The 16,715-nt window shown below is 39.0% G+C and overlaps 1 protein-coding gene across 1 annotated transcript in view; it reads right to left on the bottom strand.

The window, feature by feature from the left end:
* LOC114476589 (ankyrin-3-like) overlaps positions 1 to 16,715 on the bottom strand; it is a 170,055-nt gene that overhangs the window by 131,779 nt on the left and 21,561 nt on the right. Inside the window, exon 2 of the mRNA XM_028468292.1 lies at positions 13,744 to 14,686. Coding sequence (XP_028324093.1) covers positions 13,744 to 13,812 — 69 coding nt within the window. The 5' untranslated portion in view covers positions 13,813 to 14,686. The remainder of the gene's footprint in view (positions 1 to 13,743; positions 14,687 to 16,715) is intronic.

Below are 16,715 nucleotides of genomic sequence, written 5' to 3' on the forward strand. Positions count from 1 at the left end.
TGTCAACACCAGCCTTTGATCAGACCATTGAAGGACAGTATTAAAAGCATACGTGAGACAAAAAGAACAATCCCTCCTGATCGCGCCTTTATTTATATTATCTAATGTTACCTCCTCCGTTCGTTCATTATTAGGACTAAGATGTGCACTTACTGAATTCATAGCGGATTAAACTCTTTATCCACGTTTGTCTCACTGCCGTCTAAAACACAAGCCAATTCCACTCACACACGCCAACACATGAGGCTCCATTATCAATCCCAGCCACAGGTTTGTTCCCAGCACCATTCATTCCCTCTTTGTCCTGGACAGTGAGGAGGATGACTTCATTGTTTCATGACACAGTGGGTGTAAATCATTTCTTTTTCTAACTATATTACTGTGTATGGACGTGCAGTGCTGTGCTGCCTAAAGTTACTCTTCATCCATTTTTGGCACCACTTTTGTCCTCCTACTTGCTTTTACATAATACTTTCCTGTATGTTTTTTTTTTAAAGGATTTGAGCTTTTATTTTAGTCAGAGGAGAGGAGTTGAAAAATTCCCATTCTCATAAGTTCACATTGTCATAGGCTCTACATGCTGCTGCTTCTCTTTTGCTCATACTTTAAGTGCTTGTGATAATTGGTGATGGATGAAGCCATTATAAAACATCCCCCAGTAGGTAAATGACAGTTTGGCTTATTCTCCATGGATAAACTAAGCCATTTGGGAATGAGCTCTAACTATGAAATGCTAGCAGCTCCTGCTGGGATCTCAAAGGTGATTTATTTATGAAGCATGTGGGTGAATGCTGAACCTTCCTCTCCTTTCCCTGCTGTCCCAGAGACACCATCTCATCATCCTTATAACGTATGCTGTAAATTCCTGCTCTCCTTTCACTTTGAGCTTACTCACATTAATCAAATTAAATCCCTGGGATACGAGGGAGAGACATTTTCACTTTCAAACAGACACATTAGTGACTGAGTCAAAAGTGTAATCACATTAAAGTCTGGGATTTGCAAAAAAAAACAGTGGGTAGTGAGGGTGGGAGGATATATCGTGCAACAAGATATCGAAATATCAGAAAGATCATAAAATGTTAGAGGTGTCCCGATATTGATATCGGTTCGATATCAGCCATCAAACAAATATCTGATTTTATAGGACTGCTTCTAAAATCTCAGATATATATTATATTTATTCAATTGCATAATATTGCAATACTGTAGATATTATGTTGAAGGTTAAAATGTATGTAACCAATTGGTTAATAATAAATGGGTCAGTTTTTCTCATACCTACTGTTGCTGACTATTGTTCTCTGTTTGAGTAACATCACTATATGAAGCCTTTTCCAAAATTCCACACTACAAAATAAGTGATAAAAGTATGTATGATTCGTGCTGATATCGTATCGGATCAATATCGGTCAATGGGCAAGGTTGCAATATCGATATCGTATCGGAAGTGTAAAAGTTGTATCGGCACATCCCTATAAGATATATCATAGATGGGAAGAGTGGTATTGCAATAGTGCGCGTTTGGGCTGGGTGAACCATTCCTTTCCATCCCTGCTCCTGTTCATTCGGACGACTCAGAATATATATAAGCTTTGTGTTGGATGATCCAACTTGTTTGTCGAAATCAAAGAGTGCACTCTGACTCAATCTGAAAAACGGAAATGAGAAAGGTATTAAAACCATAATAGAATAAATAAATTTAGGTGGTAAATGGTGGTAAGTTTTTAAACTGCATAGTAAAATGACATTAATAAAATGCTATTGTTCCCAAAAAATCTCAGTTGAGGGACAGTTAATTTGTTCATTTCCATTTTTAATTTGCTTCTTTCCAAGATATAATTACTTAAGCCATAAAAAAAAGTTCTGCTATAAAATAATTACTGGAAAATTATAATAATTTTCAAGTCTCAAAACTGTTTCAATCCCATTATTTATTCTATTTTTTGTAAGGCTTTGAGAAATACTTTACCATTTTCTAAAATTGTAACAACAAAACAAAAGATACAATAATTGATGGTGAAAGTCATTTCATTGGTTGTTTGACAGTTTTTGGGGAAAGGCTGAGCTTAAGAGAAACTAAACCCCGGTCCGCTTGCCAAAAACATTCCTCATTTTATCTTGTAAGCTCTTCATGGTGTTGCTCAGGTCACCAGATCTCCTCATAAAAACACACAGCGCCACAGTCACAGGTCCAAAGTGTGTCTCATTAGCAAACTCACACCTTCTCAGCTGGAGATTGTCACGTTGCATTTGTGCCATTAAAGACCTCGGGGCACGAGGAGCCCTGTGCCTTTTCAAAAAAGAAGTGACGCACATATGAACACTCCACTACTGCAGAGCACAAAGCTCTACAGACGCAATCAAGCTGTGAAATTACCCCATTTTGACTCCTAAATATGCTTCGAGGAGGCCAATATGCTCAGATTTTAATGGACTTTGAGTTTTACAAATGTCTAGAAAGCAGAAAATTTACTCACTGGTGTTTCTTGATTTCAAATCTCAACTGAACTAACTAAAACACCATTTTCTGACCCTTATTTGTGTCTGATGCCAAGGTGGTACTCCTGTGCTATGGTTGTGATTGTACGTGCGGGAGAGAACGACGAGAGGGTAATGGTCTATAATGATGGGTATGGAACTAGAGCCGACATATGGTTCAAAGTGTTGGATAGCCTATACAAAGCAAGGGTTTCCTGCTCGATGGTAGAATAATGGTATTGGTGCTTGTTAAAATAGCATACCTGATGACCCACTCTACTGACATCTTTCTATTAAATGACAACCCCATCTCCCACTGCATTGGCATCAATCTCTAGCTTGAAGGGGTTGGTGAGGTCACGGGCAGCAAGCACTGGCAATTGGCTGAGAAGAGATTTTGCATCTTCAAAGGCATGTTGGCATTCAGAAGTCCACACAAAGTCAACTTTCAGACTGAGTGCGATGCTGGTAAAGGCTGCACAACAGTGGAAACATTTCTAGAGAAAACTACGACAATAAAAAGCTACTCTTAAGAATTGCCTGAGGGCCTTGCAATTCCTTGTAACCTCGGTAATTAGTTATTGCATTCACTTATGCTTCAAGTTGGGGAACTTATCCTTGACCTACCCGTCTACCTGGAGATAGGTGACAGTTGCTTTGCCAACGTAGTATTTTGCTAGCCTGTTTTGCATACTGAGAGATAACACACACGTACACACAACAGCAACACTAAACACATTTTAAATAGGAAAAGAATTAATGAACTAATAAAATGCAGTGATTTTCTGTCTAGTCTTGTTGTGCTTAACTTTAATGTGTTCATTACAAAATGAAGACTTTTAGAGAGTTGTAGCAGCGTATTTGGAGCTGGACAAAACTATTGACAAAACACGGCTATCCACATTAAAGGCAACAAAGCTTTCACTCACTTGATTTTTATGGTGACCAAAGTTATTTAAAGGCACATTAAACAATACTAATTAAGAGAGAAATCCAAAATCTGCATGTTATGGTTGAATAATAACCAATTTATTCATTTTCTGACCCGCTTGCTCCTTTTTTCTGGGTCGCAAGGGTCTGCTGGTGCCTTTCTCCAGCTCTCTTTGGGCGTTAGGTGGGGTACACCCTGGACAGGGTGCCAGTCCATTGCAGGGCAACACACACAGAGAAACAGTCACATTCACTCCTACTGGCAATTTAAAGACTACAATCAACCTTACAGTCATGTTTTTGGATTGTTGAGGATGGGAGGAAGCCGGAATATCCGGAGAAAACCCACGCAAGCACAGGGAGAACATGCAAACTCCACACAGGGCTGGAATCCAGGACCTTCTTGCTGTGAATAGAACGTACCAATAATTTATATTCAAATAAGAATTTTTTTCCTGATTGAAGTCACTTAATTTCAAACCCAATGGGGACCAATATCTTTTGTAGCTTCACTAAACATTTTTTGGTTCAATCTTTTCAATTAAACGGAATAAATAAAATAAATAAATAAATAAATAAATCTCTTTTTAGAGCAACATGTCTTGTGTCTGAGAGTAAAACGTTATTAATTCAAGACCATATCAGATGTCCTGAAAGGAAATTGAGTTTTCAGTATGAAACTACTTTGCTCATTCCACAGTTGTAAAAACTGGAGCAGAAGGCGTTGAGACAACAAAGGGAGCATTTTTCTACACATGCTCAGACCTGCCAAATGTCACAGTTTAACTATGCAGGAGAGGAGATGATTTCTTTCGTTATTTAATGCTGTGACAGAGAAAACGCTCTGCCATCACTGACACCGAAGCCCGAGGGAATGTGGATCTTCTGCGTGCCTCTGGAGGTTTATTTTAAGTGTACATTTGAGCATTCGCTTGCATACGTTTCTGATACTCATCCACACTCTGATATGTCCTCTCCTCCAGTTTCTCCCTTCCTTTGAAAAATGGCTTTAGTTTCACCTGTCGGGAATTCCTATGCTTCACTTTCCTTGAAAGATGTAATTTCCTTAGTCCTCCCCTGCCTCTCATCCATCGTTATCTTCCACATTCTGTCATTCTGTCTCTCATAACATGTGGCTCAGGGGGACGTAGCACTGGGACTCATGTATTGCTGCATTCTCCCGCAAACCTATATCTAGAAAGAGGGATATCATACATGGTTGTTGCAGTCAGCACAGTGCCGTTGGACGCTTAGCTTTGTTCTGTTTTGTGGAGCCAAATAATAAGGAAGCCCTCTTTAAAGAGCCAAAAGACAGACTTTGAGATGAAACTGTTAAAGTTAAATTTCCATATGCAAATATCACTTAAATGAAGTCTTTATAAGCCATAGGTGATGGACTGGCAGTTTAGAACATTGTTGGCTCTCTATATTTAAAAAGTAAAACCTTTAAAAAAAGAATTCACAGACGTCACTGTGAGGCCAATTAGTCACTTTAATTATTCTCTACATGCTGTTTAAAAGAACCTACCTAACAAAAACTATATTGATATTTTCTGACTTTAATTATATTTTCAGGGACAGGACGGCTGTGTGAGTCAGTTGAGAACTATAATGGGATTATTGATAAGACAATTACAAAGCTTTATTCCAAATGTTTTGTTTAGTTGTAAACATTGTCAATTAGTACGAGCTGAACTAGAACTGTGTTATTTCAGGCTTGAAATAAAACAAAAATTCCTAAAATAGAAAACCTGCTTTGGTTGCTTGTCAGACAAAGGCCTGCTTCTCTAAACTGAGTCTCAGTTCTTCAACTATCTGTCAGACATTTTGAATTTCAGAGGAAGCCACATCCTGCTGTGAAGTGCATTGTCAAGATGAGTGCTTAGAGAACAAATTCAGCACCGGTTATTTTCAAGAGCAATGACAGAACTGTGCAGATTCATGTGAACCTAAAATAAAATATCCAAATTAAATAAACAATACTTTGCAACTAGAATCAACATTATAAAAATAACATTATAAATGTTGTTAAAACCAGGAAATCAACAGGCACAGCACAGACTGGTTCCACTATAAACAAGAAGACAGTCATCAGATTGGTTCTCATCGCTCACAACCTTTTCCTAAATGTCCTAAATCTAACTTAGATGTATACATTAGGGGTTGAACAGACTAGTCGACTTTAATGTTGTCTCGCGACGCTGTCCACGTGACGTCGACTAGTTGCAGTACCTGACTTTTGCCCAAGATGGCGGTGCAACAGAGCAAAGCCTGTGCAGAGTCTGTGACCTGAAAATATCTGTGACCACTGCGGTTTCTCTGCGGTAAAGAAGAAGAGTGCTACGTCAACTGCGTAAACCTCTTCGTAGCTATTAAAAAGTTGTTTACTCCCCCTTAAACATGACGCCCCGGTGGGTGAAGTAAATGCAGACTGGAGAAGTACAAACGTGTTTAAGAAGGGGTAAATGTCCACCGAGAAGCCACAGAGGTTGGAACTGTCACCACCTGCGTTCAGAATTTTTTGGGTCAGATTTTGGCACAACAGCGGCAGTCGGCTGCCATTCGGCTCGGCTTCAGCTCTTGGTGATCAACGTCGACTCAACTAGTGTGCACATAGAGTCGACTTTTAAAATCGTTCAACCCCTAGTATAGATACGGATTCTGTATTCTTAGAACATGTTTGACATATGTGAGTCATCCTTTCTATATGCAGACTGTAAATACACCTGTGGTATACTTTGCTTTTCATGTTCGTCAGCTATAGTAAATGCAATGATATTGAATAGGTGAGAAAACACGGTGAGACAATGCTGCGGTCGTGGCTAAGTTTGGCAGTCAACAGGACAAACATCATCCAACATTATTGCATGTTGGCTGTCAACAAAAGCCTTTGTCATCCTGTTCAACAGTTGCCATGACGACACTGGTACAAGAGAGATGTAAGAAGGATCGCAAAGATGATAACAGTGTGCTCACGCTGACGCTGAAGCACTTCATTTCACCCCCTTTATTTCCCTTTTGACAGGAAAGGGAAAGGAAATAGCTCAGGAGTATGAAGTGTATACACAAAGCTTAGCCTTTATGGTTAAGGCTGCAGTTAGCACCAGTATGTAAAACTGCTGCTGCTTAGCACACACAAAATGTTATTTTCATGTTGTAAGTGAAGACCAAAAGGGAGCTCTTTCAGCCAAGTCAGAATTTCGTTTTTTTTTAAACAAAGTTTTACATTTTATGGAAGCAGATTAGGGCCACTTTTGATGAAGAAAATTATTTTTGGAAAATAAAAAATAAAGTTGAAATGTCGAGATTAAAGTCGAAAATTAAAAAAATAAACTCAAAATATTATACCGTGATAAAAGTCAAAGGTGTACTAATAAAGTCAAATCTACGGAAACTGACTAGGGCCAGTTTATATTAAGTTTATTTTTGGAAATTTTGACTTTAATCTTCACATTATATTTCAACTTTAATCTCAAAATTTTGATTTTGACATTTTGACTTTATTCTCAATATTTCAATGTTATTTTTGATTTTCCCAAAATTATTTTCTCCATCGAAATTGGCCGTAATCCACTTCCGAAACATTAAGGAAGTGTATCTTTCTTTAGAAAAAAAAAGGGCTGCTGTTAAAGATTAAGACTTCTGCCAAGACTTAAAACATTACAGAAAACGTGCTAAATGAAATAGAATTGTCGTCTCTTCTAGAGAAATAGAAAGGGTTCTTAAATTAAGCCCAACTCTCACTGGTATTGATTCATTTTCACAAAAAGGCATGAAATAAATCTCATCCAGGCCTCTCCTCAGATTGTTTGTTCAAGGAGGTGAAAGGGGCCGAAGAATTTATGAAAGTATTGGAAGGATATGACAAAAATGTTATTAAACACCCAATATTGTATAATAATAGAACTATGGTCTGTGAAACGACTGGCTTCTTAAATTGTCCTCTGCTGCAATTTGGACTCCAAAGAATGACCTTTTTTTTTAAAAAACACTTTCTTATCCTGGACCGAACTCCTGTCACACCTCTACTCACACCTAGCCTTCACTCTCCATCTTTTGTTCCCACCCCGACTCTCCCTTGGCTCCTCTAGTCTTTCTCACCTCATCCTTTCTCCTCTTCCTCTGAAGAGAAGACGAGGAGAGAGAGCGCTGGTCCATCAGAGAGTGATGGAGCCCTGACAGCCTGATCTCTCTGCCCTCTCCCCAGGGCATGCAGCTGGTCCCAGGCTCTGCAAACGCCTAACCTCGCCTACCCTACACATCCACAAAGAAAACAGGAATACACGCCTCCCACACACATGCATACATTTACAGAGCCACAGGCTGAGCACATGTGCACTCACTCTTCTCCACATGTAAAAGTGTGAGCTACTAGTCTTATATAAAGTCATCAAACTTCAATGTTGCTACAAGAAGGATTGTCTGCTGGAACACGGACCGACAAGTGCACAGTGCAGCTGTATCTGTATCAGCAATTCTCAAACTTTTTAGGGGTTCCACTTTGAGTGAAGGTCACATCCCCACCTGTGCCCATTGCCCCACAAATAAGACATTTTCAATTGTATTTAACTAACTGGGAATAAGTAACATCATATTTGATAATGAATCAAAAACTAAAATAAACAAATTACTTGCATAAAAAAGAAACGTAAAAGTGAAGAAGTCAAAAATACAGGACATTATGAAACTAACAAAAATATTTTTTTATGTCCACTTTTAAAGTTTATTTATTGTTCCGCTCCACTTCACATGTCAACGCAAATTATTATTATTCCACTTAGTTCCATGTTACAATTTGTTCCCAGTCACGTATCTAATGTAGTATAATAATAATCATTTAATTTCTTCAACATTTCTAGGCTTCTCATTATTTCTTTCTTAGTGTTTTGTTTAGATTAGTGTAATGATTATTGTCAGGAACAAAAGGCATTAAAGAAGATTGGCATGAAATTGAACATTTTGAAAGCTTTCGAGTTCTTATATCAACTCAATTCAACTTTATCTGTATAGCGCAATTTCCAACAAAGTCATCTCAATGCACTTATCGAAATATAAAATTCATAATAGGAAAGAAAAAACCCAACAAGATCCACATATCACATGACGGCAGAACTTTAAGTTTTTTCAAAATCAAGCAAATTTTCCTTAATATACTCCACAAAATTTCCCCAAAATAATGGAACTGTAAGTGAAGATCCTGCAGGGATTGATATACTCACATACTTTATCATTTATATATAATTTATACGTTATAAAAATCTGTGGCCCACCTCTCAAACTGCTCCATATTTGGCCCGTGAACTAAAATTAGTTTGAAACCCTTTATCTATAGCAGGGCTGTCAAACTCATTTTAGTTCACCCATTTTTATGCAATTTTGTGGAATAATTTTAAGAAAATTGCAGGATTTGGGAAAAATTGAGTTATTTTAACAATTTGCGATTAAAAATAACTGCCATCATGTGATATAAAAATGGGGAAAATGTGAGCCCTGCTAATATAGTTGAGTGTCATCGAAATTGAATATTAATTTGGAGATATCTTACAACTGAACTAGTAGGTTATTTACACAAGCAATCACCATTTCTCTGACTTTTTTGCTTCCTGCTGTGAGCCAAATTGGATGCCCTAAATGGCAAAATTCATCCCCTGGGGCTTGAGTTTGACACGTATGGTCTAGAAGGACATTAGGCAGGATACACAGCCTGACAGGTGTCTTGTTCATTGCAGGATCTTGACTGAAGACAATCACAATCAAAACCAAATATTCCACCAGTCTTTTTATTTATTCATTTGATTACATAACATTCATGTTTGGGGCTGTGGGAGGAAATAGGAATAGCAGGAAAAATCCTAGGTATGTTTAAGGTAGATGGGATTCTCCATGTAATGAATGGTAGATGTCTAGATTTCTAAATCAGATGTACCAATACCAACCTGAGAACCACTGAGCAGCCTGTGTGCCACGCCCCGTCAGACAAACGAATACCAGTGCTGTATTTACTGAATGCTCTCCACTTACTCTCTCCCAGCAGACCTATATGCATAATAAAACAACCTCTCCCTCCTTATGGATTTCATCTATGCCAAGCCCATTAGTGTAATCAGACAAACAAAAGCAGCGCTCTCTCACATCCAGACGATTCACGTCTTCCATCAACACAATCACCAGTGCCCTGCGTCTATATCTGGGGGGGACGTGATGTGCCGTTTCTCTTTGAAGCCACCGTCACAGAACAGCCTATTTCCAAAGCTCTCCAGACGTGAGGCTCTCTGTAACACTGGCAGGGATTTTCCATTCAGGACAAAGAACAGAGCTGCCCGAGTCGTGCTACCCTAACTGACTGATGCCTCATTAGAAGCAACACAAAAGACAAGTCCAGTTCAGTGAGGACTAAGTTCTGATTAAAATTGTCTTTTTAACCTTTTCTGATAATAATCTGAAGCCTTTTTATCATCCCAATGAAACATTATACCCAATACCTCCAACCCGGTCTTTTGCAGGCCAATAAAAGAGTACAAGTCACAGGTAAAGTATAGCAACAAGTAAATGAACTCTCCGTGCAGCTTGCCTTTTGTCTCAAGTGTATGAAATATTATGAGGAGCAGCAGCAGAATACACAGACTGAGAAGTATTATAACCAAAAGGACAAGAGCTTGTTTGTGCCTGAATTCCAATGCGTGTCGATGATGGCACATTTTCTCTGCCGTCGCTGCTGTTGCGTGTTTGACAGAAACAAAAAGCAAAATGCCTTGACAGAAGCAGCTCTGGTTTGTTTTACACAGAAACATCAGTGCTCCTTACACAAAGCTTACACTATCACCAGGATGTGTAAACACACACTAAATCTTACAGTTCAGGGGCTGTTTAAATTTAGAAAGTGTTAACCCAGAAACAAAAATCTGATGTGGGCAGGGTTTGTGTGTTCTTCCTGATCTTGAATGGGTTTTCTACAGGTACTCTGGTTTTCTCTGTGCTTAAACATAATATCTTAGCTTTACAAGAGTAATTTAATAGCAAATGTGTAACTGTAAAATGTGTGATGTGTGTCATAATGTACCGTGCTTTGTGTCCTCATTTAGATTGATTAGCCTCCAGTATACTCTGTGTAGGATGGAAGGAGGTATATTCCACTTTGGTAGATTGATGTTTGGAGGAACACTTGAATGTGTTTTTGTTTAGTAAAGATGGTGAAATTATTGTGTTTGCTCGTGTGAAAATCACAGGTAATCTTGACTTTTTGAGTTTTATTCTATTGAAGTTGCATTACACGAAAACCTTTTATCAGGTAAAGGATACAGTATGGTCACACTGCAGGTCATTTCCGATTTTTTTTGCCCATATCTGAATTTATCACGTCAATGTGAACAGTACAATTGCAATTTTTTCAAATCTGACACAGGCCACTTTCATATGTGGATATAAATCAGATATGTATCTGATATTTTGCAATGTGACTGCTGTCTGAATGGCCAGGCCACAGTCTGTCTGACCCTTACGTCACCAAAATACGATAGCGTCCTAATTCTGCATCCCAGACCAAACGACAGGGGAGGAGGGAAGACCTTAGTGGAGGTTGTAAGTAGAAAAGTAGACAGTGGAAGAAGAGTGAGTTCTTAAAATCAATAAATATGTTTTTATATTATACATATCAATGCCACACACACACACACACACACACACACACACACACACACACACACACACACACACACACACACACACACACACACACACACACACACACACACACACACACACACACACACACACACACACACACACACACACACACACACACACACACACACACCTCATATTTACTTCTGTAAACAGTGCGTGCCTGCATACCTCAGGACCTTTTTACGCATGCCGGTCACTTCCGGGTCGCATTCCGTACATACTCCAAATTTATGTGTAAATATGAACGAGCACACACACACAAATTTCAAATTTTTTTATTTTACGATACATTGACAAAATTTTGACCGAAAAGCGTGTAGGTGTATGTGTGTGTGTGTGTGTGTGTGTGTGTGTTATGTAAACCTCAGTATCTCTATCATTACATCATATTCAAATCATTAAGCCTCTCCAAGATCACTTGATGGAACATCAAAGTGCTGCACAAACGCACTGACAAACACTCAGAAATGCACTCATACCAACCATTGGCAACAATGCATGACACACAAAAAACCCCTAAAAAAGTAAAATCCAACAACACTGTGATTGGTGCTGATTTACGAGCCCCGTCATAATCAGGAGAAGTCTAGGACCTTGAGTAGAGAGAATCTTGATTGCATCCTTGAAGCTTCACCCGTCACAGAAGCCGCCTCATGAAAAATATATTTCTGTTCTGGCCGCCAAGTTCACCAGTCCACCCCCTCCCTCTCTCCCTGTGTTATCTTCCCTCTCTCACCCCTCGACATCACTCACTCAGAGAAGAGACTAGTTGTCATGACTACCATCATTTACACATCTGGCATAGTTATCAGGAACACATGCTCCAAAAAACTAAAAAGAAAGCCAAAACACAGACATAAATGGAAAGATGCAAGCATTTGTGCAGCAAACAAACAGCATGCATAATATGTGAAAAGCATTAATATGCATTATTCTGAGCTTGGGCTTGAGTTTCAGCTTCGTGGCTGCACTGTGTGAGGGGAGATAACGGGCTGGGCTGTGCTGGGAAAACACACAAGTAACGAGCATGCGCTGTGGTTATAATCCTATTGGTGAACGAAACACAGCCTTCCTAATCTTACTCTACTGGAAAATTGAGTTGGATATATATAATTTCTATTTTTATTATGCACAAAAAATAGCAATTATTCTGGAATCAATCTTTCCTAAATACACAGATATCACAAAAGTGAATAGAAAGACTGTCTTACATGATTTGTTCAAGTGTGCAAAACCTTCAACCTTAAATATTAGGTTAAATATGAATTAATTAGATCTAAAGTAATCGCCTAAGTCGGTAAAATAAATGAATTAAATGCTTTTTTATTTGCATAAATTCCAACCTTTTTCTATTTAAATGACTTTTACAGTATATGTAATTCATATTACAAAATAAAATGTTATGTATGTTATGGTTTCATTTATTCAGACAACTATTTTTGAGGAAATTTAATTTGATCTCCTGACATGTTTCGACTGTCAACATCCAGTCTTCTTCAGAGGCGTCTGCTAATCGTTTTGATGTTTCCTTGACTTCCGCGTAATAATTTCAGCAAGTTCTTTTTGAAAAATACGTTAAAGCTTCAATTATTCAGACTCAGAACTGTTAGAAATAAACTGGAAAAACAATTAATATTCCTCAAACTGTTTTTTTTTGTAATTTTACGACATGATACATTTAAGCTTGCACAGATATTTATATAAAATTATTTACGCAAATTATTAAAATCCTACAGATTTGCCATTAAAAAACATCTTGTAGCAGCTTTATATTTTAAAAATAGCAAAAAAAAAATGCTCATTCTTTTTTTGTTTTGCCCAGACGAGCCTTTAAAATGTATTGATATTGTCTATTCTGAGGGTCTCTAATGCACAAATAAGTCATTTTAAAACTAGTTTGATTTCCACATCACTTCTTTTATTCTTTAAAATGTTATTTGTGTTGAAAGGTTCGTGCTTTTGTCCACAGAAAAGGTCTCAGTGATTATATCGTTTTAAGACTCGCAATCTTTGTCTCACGGCACAATTAGAAGAAAATCCTCAGCTTCAAACACACATTCCCCTTCATTGGTCCAAACATGTTTTTCTGTTGGAGACTGTCAATTAGAAGTCATTATACCTGGTCCTGTGAAAAACAACATTATGACACACTCGCACACGCACGCGTACACACACATACACACACTGTGCAGTGTGTGCATTACGTGCCCCAACCCTAACCCCTGAGGGCATCCCTCACCTCCAAGTATGTACACACGGTCTCTCTTCTTGACATACCAGCGCTCCCAGAGTTATTCAACCTCCACAAAACAACCAGACAGACCAGTTGGACATCAATGCTGTAAATAATGACTGATGATAGACATGCTGCCGTTCATTTTAAAGCAGGAAAACAAAACAATTTCATGACCAAGTTCACCTCTGGTATTGTAAATCCATTCACTGACTCGTACTGTTTTCAAACAAGCTCAACAATATGCATGGAAAACCAAAATAATAATTTAGTTTTGAATAAATAACACAAAAACACACTGAACCTCATCAAACAAACAAAAAAAGAGAGAAAAAAACAGCTTCACATAAAATCAGACAGCTGCTGAGATTTTAAAAACCAAGCGCTCCAAGACAAAGAAAGCTCTTCAGTCCTACCTTTTTGCCTTTCTTCTTGCGATGGGCTCCTTTCCCGCCGCTTGATTTCTCCTTAGCTTCCTCACTCATATTCTGAGATCTCCCCCTTGTTCCTCTCCTCCTCACTTTTTGGTTAAATCCAGCATGTAGAAGCTTCTGGAGGAGGAGTGGCTGCAGCTGCTGTCTTCACGGGTGAAATGGTGCCACAAATATGTCCATTCTGGAAGCAGTGAAGTAAGAATTGTTCCATGCAGAGTGGGAGTGTGAGCAAAAAAGGGGATAGACTGGGAGGACTGTGCTGATGCTCTAACTCTCTCTCTGTCTCTCTCTCTCCCCCTCTCTCTCCTTTCGCCTCCTGCTTTTTCTCCTTCTTCTCACCACCTCTGCCTCTTCACACACACACACGCTCACACACTTGGTAAGGTCCACTCCCACTTGCTGCCTTTTGCCGCGCGCAATTGGCGACTCTGAGCAGCGCGCTCTCAGTCAGGGTGTGGAGGCAGGAGGAGAGTATGGAGACAGGATGAAGAGGAAGAAGAGAAGGATGTTGATGTGTAAGAGCAATGAGAACGCAGAAGATCAGAATTAGAGCAAAGTTCGTTAGTGCTTCCTACCTGAGAATGGAGATTGGAGGCAAAGAAGCACAAAAAAGGTGCAGAAAATAGGTAATGGGGTGAGAGAAGTTAGGAAACTGGATGTTAAACAGTTGGAAAGAAATAATTACAACAGAGTTGTATTTATGATGATAATGTTGCAGGTAAAAGAGGAAAAAAACAAGAATTAAAGTGAGGATTTGACAGTTTCTGCTGTGGCGTCCAGTACAGACGTGATATGAAATAAGGCTCCTCTCAGACAGGCCAGAGAGAGAGAGCGAGAGAGAGGATCACTAACACCATGCATCAGGTCCTTCCAGAAAAGGAAGCATCTCCACACGTCTTTGCCAGTCAGATCATCTTACTGGAACCTGGAACAGAACAGACCTGCACTGAGCAATGACTCACTGACTGACAGACAGACAGAGTCTAGTGTAAAGTGTTTATTAGCGCAAGAGATGTGAATTGAAACCTAAATCAAACATTCAAAGACAATTGACCAAACAACCATGAGAACGCTCGGCAGAAAGAGCCCACTGTACACAGCTTCAACCCCCTTCCCCAAAGAAGCTTCAGACTAATGAGGCAGAGACAGAACCAGTGAGTAACAGCAAAGGGGGTGAAAAAAGGAACAAAAAGCCCAGGGTGACACAAAAATGTGAGATTTTGGAGCGAGAGAGAAAGAGGTGTGAACAGAGATGAAGAGACAAGAAGTGGCGAGACAAACTAACAGTGGGAAGCAGGGAATAAATTACAGAGGGGCAGAAAAATGTTCAGTGAAATAAATATGGAGACGAAGCATTCAGATGAAAGGACAACTAGACAAACATGGAGCACACAGAAGCAAAGAGAGGCAGGGTTGGCTGTGATTGTCCTACAAACAACAGGTCCTTTATCCTAATGGAGGTATATCACGGGTAACTAATGCCCCCACCCCCCTTGCTCTGACCATCACTGTCAAACACACATTAATTAGGCCTTTAGTCCAATATGGCAAGGGTAGAACAAACCCTCTGATTTCTTACTCTTCTTTGTCCTCATTTCTCTAAATAGGAAAGCACATTCAGCTGCTGCAAAAAAAAACGAAACCTCATATTTTAGCAAATGTCTGATTTTTTGACTATTAAAAGTGTAAATAATAAATGCTAATAGAAGTTGATCGTCAATATAGGATTAGAACTCACTTGTATGCATACTTGGTAATCCCATATAAAAACAGAACATTGCGATCAAGGGATGAATGTGGCCCATGTCTGGTAAAAGATTTATGAAGTTCTAAACATACTGAACCAATTGTAGATTGTGTCAGTTTTCTGAAACCAAAAACCCAAGCCACAAATATGCTTTAACAGTTTAGAAAACAAATGTTTGTCATGGTCTATACAATGACCACAGATTGTTATTTATAGTCTAACAAAGCAGGACAGTTAAGCTTTGTTGTTGTTGTTGTTGAGTACAGTGATATCCCATAGTATGACTCTAGGCTCTCTTCTCATTCCACCAAGAACAAAACAGGCTGACATTATTTGCTGCCTTTATTCAATTTTTATAACCTAAAGCTGTTAGGATGAGGGAATTAGTTGCCAGTGGCTTACTGCTCGTATTTGCTCGAATAGGCAGGAAGCAAGGTGTGGTTCCCCTCTGTGTTTGGATCCGTAGTGGGAATTATTGATTGCCGGGAGGCACTCGCCTCAGAAAGCCAATTCTAAAGCTTCACAATTCACACAAGAAAACACAACATATTCACACTGAGTTGATGGTCTCTTATGGGCCATGCGAGACATTGTAGAAGCTTTGTGGCTTGGTGATAGTGGTTTTTAGCCATTGACCGTCTGTTCTATTTGTCTTCTCATGGCAGGGTTTCTGAACTTTCAGTCTCTTTAAAAAAAAAAAAAAAAAGTACACGTAGGTTTTGCAAATTACAAATGAGGGGGGAAGGAAACCCAAATAATATTTTTCTTAAGATGAAGGGCTCTACTATTTCAGTGGCAATGTGAACGCATAAGCAAAACAGTGTTGGATCTGTTTGTTAACACTGTAATACAGAACTGTAGCGGCTCTTGCGCTACATGCACTCATTCCGTGATCGCCGATTAGCCATTCACTTAAACTTCTTATTAATCCTTGCTCAATTCACACACATTGGCTTTAAAAAGCACACCTTACTTTGGAGTCAAGTGCAGGGTCAAATACTAATATTTAAATTTTCATTTCAACCTGGCATCAAGTCATCAATGGACCGGTACTAGTCCACGGCACATTTGTTGGAACTATGTGTACCTCTAACCCTACAACACTATCGCCAGGTGATTTTACATGATTTTCATTATGTTGTGTTTGTCTGAGTGCCATGGGTCCTTGGGTAGCTTTAGAATCGTCTTGGACATCTTTTAACGGGTT

Source organism: Gouania willdenowi, chromosome 15 (assembly GCF_900634775.1).
Source record: "Gouania willdenowi chromosome 15, fGouWil2.1, whole genome shotgun sequence".
NCBI classification, from domain to species: Eukaryota; Metazoa; Chordata; class Actinopteri; order Blenniiformes; family Gobiesocidae; genus Gouania; species Gouania willdenowi.